We start from the raw sequence: 6,000 nt of genomic DNA on the forward strand, positions 1-6,000 counted from the left end.
ATTGTGCTCTGATATGCTAATGAGGGGTAAATTTTAGGGAAAAATAACTTTAAAATACTTGATTAATAGATAATATCCTTTTTTATTATTAACAGAGAATTTACTGTAAGAGCATTGTCCTAACCACTTTGTAAGTTATCTTGTTTTATCTTTAAAACAACCCTATGAAGTTGTTTTATTATCCTTGTTTTTCCCAGAATCACAAGCAATTAACCACTAGAACTTGTTTTAGACTGAGCTATATCTGCCCCAATACCTGTTTATGTAAAAAACTATCCTGCCTTCCCAAAGGCGGGGGTGGTGGTGGGGGGTGTACCTCTACAAATTTGCCAGAGCAAAAAAGTCACATTTAGTGGCATGCAATTTTATCGATGCAATTCAGTTTTAAAAAAAGAATTTAAAGTCAAAGGCTGGGGATGTAGCTCAGTAGCAGAGCACATGTGCTCAATCCTTAGCACCCCACACAACACACACACACACACACACACACACACAAAGTCATACTAAAAAATATATATTGAGGGCTGGGGTTGTGGCTCAGTGGTAGAGCACTTGCTCAGCATGTGTGAGGCACTGGTTTGATTCTCAGCACTGCATATAAATAAATGAATAAAATAAAGGTCCATCAACTGAATTTTTAAAAAAATCATTAAATAATACATATATAGAATGGAATGGACATCACTACCCTAAGTACATGTATGAAGAAGACACGAATGGTGGGAATATACTTTGTATACAAGCAGAAATATGAAAAATTGTGCTCTATATATGTAATATGAATTGTAATGCATTCTGCTGTCATATATAACAGAATAAAAATTTTAAAAAATGTTTACATAATACATAGATTTTAATTAATATATCTGGCTGCAAATAGAATATACCACTTTTCAAATTATTATAAAGGCAAAGTCGTCATAATAAAGTCATGCTCTTAATGCCCCCTCTGTTCTAAATACATATCACGAAAAGTGAAATAAGAAAATTGAAAAGTAATGAATGAACACAAAACACTGAGCAGACTGAAGATGAGGGCATTCTGGGCTCGGGGTGGCAATTTAAATTTCTATTCCTATAGAATAATCAACATTAAAACTGTGTCCCTAAGACAAATGTATAAAATGTAGGCTTTTAACCCATTTTGTCCCATTGTCCCAGATAAAAACTTAAACTGAACAACATAAATATAACACTTATGGTTATTTTGAAATATTTGAATATGTATTTAGAGAATTTAAAAATTTGGCACTTAATGGGTTAACTAAATTTGACAGGACTAATTTCTTTCTAAGGTTTTGAGGTTTTGCTATGCAAAAAGCAGTAGATCCGACATAGTAGGGAGGATATGAACCAGTACAGGTAGAACAGAAATAGCAGAAATTTTGCTATTCTGTCATCCCATTTGAAATAAAATTAATTTAAGCATGGGTCAACAGTAAATAGTATTACTTGACAGAATCCTTTCTGTCTACAGTTGTAAAAAATGTAGCTATAATATCCTAAAAGGATATATTCAGTCCTACATACAGCAACTTGGAAAATGTTAGAAAGACACAAAATAATCAGAATACATTTTTTAAACGTTTAAACCAAATTCACATACACAGTATAAAAAAATTGATAGCATACTCATACTTTAAAAAAGACAAGGGGGGCGGTTGTCCATAATTAAAACTTTATTGAAAAACACCAAAATAGGAGATCATTGTTGTATACCTTACAAAATCAAATGTAATTACATTATCTTGGAAGAGTAACTAGAATTACTGAACTTATAAGGCTTCTGTGAGAAAACATAAATTCTGGAAGTTGCACAGATCATTAGTGTTGCTTTCTTCTAAATGAACAACCTGCAAAGGAATCACAAGAGTATATTAAAATGAAGTTTATTTCATCTTTGGTAAAACTTCAGTAGCAAAAAGTATGTTTTAAGTAAAAACTTCAGTTTTAGGAATATTAGATTGATATATACATACAAATTATTTATCCCTTTATATCACAAATTTGCTATAATAAATCCATTATAGTTTATTCTGCTATGACCATAATTGTCACTCTGTTTCTTAAATCATATAATGGAGTCTTGACCATTAGCCTGAATTCAACAATAAAAAACTGTTTTGAAGATAGTTTTTTAGAACTATTCAAAATAGTTTTCCTCAAAAAGTAACTCCAAGTTCTTCTCAGGTCTGTTAGGAAAACTGCTATAGATGCACCTTTGAACCATAAGTCAGTATTTGCACACAAAAGTCCAAAATCATACCATGAAATAAAGGTTTCAAAAATCTTATGAATACACTTTAAGAGTAATATTACTCTTAAATATCATATGCTGACTTTGTACTCAGATCTTACCAAATCACACTAAATAGACCTTGGATTTACTGTTAATACCCTCGTAACTATTTCAGTGAAAACAACACAGAACTCACAGCTCCAAAATAAATTTCACACCAAAATAAACTTCATATCATAATGAAGTTGTAAATCTGCAAGTATTACTATGAAAAACTATATACAAAATTATTTTTTCTTACTGCTCTAAAGTGAAAGAGGAATTAAAGAGTTTTATATTAATCATTAAGTAGTTGTTCATAAAAATGAAACCTGTGGCATTTTAATTATATAATAGTTATCTTTTCTTCAGTTGGCAATGATAAAAAACTATCTCAAGTTAAATATACCAAATACATATGGAACAAAATATTTACAAGAGAAATTTTTAAATCCTATGATTTTTAAAATCATAGGATTATATGTAGTTACTCTTGTTCCCATTCTGATTTATTTTTAATTTATTCCAAGCTAAGCAAATTGGGTGAATAAGTACAAAAGAAAGTGTTCCAAATTTAGAAAAACAATAAAGGAGATCTTTGTAAAGTCAAGAGCATGAATTTATCCAAATGAACTGGGCACTCTTTACTAAAAAAGTCCACAATGAAAAATTTAAAAAATATCTCATCACTGGGTTAGAAAATATCAAATGATAAACCTTCTGTGAGTCTGGCCTTTCCTCCTGTAGGCTGGCACAACACTGTTGAACAACCTACACAAAGAACCACTGTCTGGGCATGGCTAAAAACTGTGGTAATCTTGTAGCAACCTGGAAAAAAAAAAAAAAAAGGCAATATTAAAAGTGAAAAGCTGATGAAATCAGCACCTGTTTGGCATATCTAGTAATATGTAAATAAATATTATTTAAAAAGTAATGTTTTATTAATCTCATGTAAGGATTTAGTGCTCCAACATCAAGTCACATATGTTACAAACTTTTCTAGTAACCACGTAAGTTTGTTTAAAGGGTAAAAAATGAATATTTTCTTAAACTTGATATTTCAAAAATACTAGCATTTCAACATGTAATCAATTTTTTTGTAATGCTACATCTTCAAAGTCCAGTGTACCTTTTACCCTTAAAGACCATCTCTGTTTTGACTGGACACAGCCAAATGTGCTCAGTAGCCACATATGGCTAATGGCCACCACACTGGGCAGCTTGGCTTACACTGAAAAATCAACTTTTCATCACATCATAAAAAAGAAAACTCATCATCTGAACAACTTAATGGATTTATTAAGTCAATTATCAGATTCCCTTCGGATGCCCATCTTTACCTTTCCCAAATATGTTTCTACAATGACTTGAGTACATTATTATGAAAATATTCCTTGTGACATTTTCAATTCTGTAATTTCATTTCTATTCAACAGAGGATCCTAACATCTATACATACATAACAAAAGAGAAATCTCTTCAGAAATTTCCCGTAGGAAAAGAATTAAAATTTGAAATTTTACCTGGACATTTTACATCCATAAAATAAGAATTTGGACTTTGAACTAGCCGTTTCTTTTTATGTTTTTTCTTTTCCTCTTCCAAGGAAGGATGTAGCAAATCTCTAGCCAACTAAATAAAAAGGCACATTATTATTATTGGAGTTTAACCAAAATACTGGCATATTTAACCATACAGGAAATACACATGCAAAATAGGAACAACAGTCATACTTGATAACAATTAAGATATTTTAAAATTTTAATGATCCGATCATTTTCGCCAATACTTTGCGTTTCCAAGGACCTGCCATAGGGCTTTGTGACGATCAGAACGCCAAAGGTAAAGCTAAACTCGTTGTTTCCTCAACTACATAATAGTCTTCAATAAAAACAAAACTGCGATGCTAAGAACAAGACTGACTCTGGACTCGATGAAAGTAGAAACCGCTGAAGTCGTAAGTCCTCGCCAACGCCTTGGTGATTTCTGCCCTCGGGGCAGAAATCTGATCTAACAGAACTTGAGATGAGACCGCCCTGGACGGAATTAGTACGTAAAACAACTGCTAAGGCAATGTTGAAAAGGAAACAAGCAAGAAACAGCCTCCCAGAGAAAGCTTCAGGGGCGAGAACCACGAAGCACCAGAAAACCAAAAAAGATTCCAACGATTACAGTCTCGTCGGCGCCTACCCAAAATAAGTGACGCTGGGAACAGTTCCACTCCTAGCCACCGACTCCAGATGGCAGTCCAGGGCGGCTCCGGGTCCACCCGGCTCCACGCCCGTGCAGGGCCCGCCATGCCGCGCTGCCCGGGCAAGCCACAACAAGCCCTCACTCGCGAGAAGTGCCCAGCGATTCCAGCCGCCGGCCACCTCTGGCAGGGAGCGTCGCGGTCAGGGGAAGCCGTTAGGCTCAACTGCCCCCTATAACCCCGGACAGACCGAAAGCCCGAAATAAATCCTGAGGCCAAAGTAAACAACTCACAGGCATGGTGATGCTTTCGCAAGCACGGTCCGTCCAGATCGAGCAGGCGACAGACTCTTCTGGCTAGCAGCACGCGATCGGGCGCTCGGCACAACTTCCGGGATAGAGGTGGCTGGGAGGAGCGGAGCGGACGGTGGGGCGGGCTCGTCCACTCTAGGCACTCTTCTCGGTGGTGAGGACGCTCCGTCTGGGTCAGCGGGTCTAGGCCAACGAAGGTTCCCAGGGTGGCGAGGGTGCTGCTGTCCTCATCCCCACGAACCTGCCGCTAGGCCGCAGGCTCCGCCCTGAGCCAACGGCGTTTGGGCCAGGCTCAGGCTGTAGTGTGCCGGGCTGGAGGGCCACGGCGAGCTTAGGCCGGGAGTGGGGAGCTGGACCCGGCGGCCGCTCACACAACCGGCCCGCCCTCGTTTCGCCCTGCTCTAAGCACGCGAAGCGGTGCGAGTATTCTCTGTTCTTTTTTGTGTTAAGAAATACAATGTTATTAACAATTAATATGTAGCAGAAAGATTATAAACAGGTTCCTATCTTTGTGCATCTGCCTTCCAAGGTGCAGGTTTCGAAGTTCTCAACAGGATGCTGCTGTGCCTTGGGTTTGCTTTGATCTAAAACTGTTATTAAGCAGCACTCATTCTCTGCTGTGCGCCCTCTACCTAGAGGCCCCTTCCTGCCATACTTTTTAGAGTGCATACTTTTTAGAGTGGACAACTCCATCCTGAAAAAGCGGGGAATACCGCATATAGCCAGATGTGAAGTGTGTTTGACGAGAAGGAATGCTTGAAGGGTGGCGTGAGCATGTGTGCCTGAACACTAAGAAACTAAGGAGAAGCTTGACTGGAAAATTGTCCCAACAAGACGTTCCTAATTACTTTTTCTCTCTCTTTGCAAAAAGAATACAGATATAATATTCAATTTGGGGAAATGCAGAAAAACAAAATTAAGATTACCATCCAGAAATAAACATTGTTAAGTTTTGACCCATATCCTTCAAAATATTTTTTACTCACTTGCATAGGTTTATTTTTGGTTTTGAATTTTTATGATTGGGATTATCTTGTGCATTATCTTTGGTAGATTTAAATTTCTCCTCATTAAATAGATAATGAATATCACTCCCTAATACTATGTGTTCTCCTGCCTTATGATTGTTAATGGGCACATAGAAGTTATCCTATGGGTGGATATATGGATATATATTATGATATGTATTATGGGACATTGATATATATATATATATATCA

At 36.7% G+C, this 6,000-nt stretch overlaps 1 protein-coding gene across 1 annotated transcript; it reads right to left on the reverse strand.

Annotated features, from left to right (window-relative positions):
• Positions 1 to 1,661: 1,661 nt before the first annotated feature.
• On the reverse strand, positions 1,662 to 4,886 carry Rps27l (ribosomal protein S27 like). Its single transcript, XM_027926228.2, has 4 exons — positions 4,763 to 4,886; positions 3,802 to 3,910; positions 2,996 to 3,106; positions 1,662 to 1,853 (listed from the first exon to the last, which is right to left on the reverse strand). The coding sequence occupies exons 1-4, from the start codon at positions 4,766 to 4,768 to the stop codon at positions 1,825 to 1,827; spliced, it is 255 nt and encodes an 84-aa protein (XP_027782029.1). The 5' UTR covers positions 4,769 to 4,886; the 3' UTR covers positions 1,662 to 1,824.
• Positions 4,887 to 6,000: the final 1,114 nt, after the last annotated feature.

This window comes from Marmota flaviventris, chromosome 2 (assembly GCF_047511675.1).
Source record: "Marmota flaviventris isolate mMarFla1 chromosome 2, mMarFla1.hap1, whole genome shotgun sequence".
Lineage (NCBI taxonomy): Eukaryota > Metazoa > Chordata > Mammalia > Rodentia > Sciuridae > Marmota > Marmota flaviventris.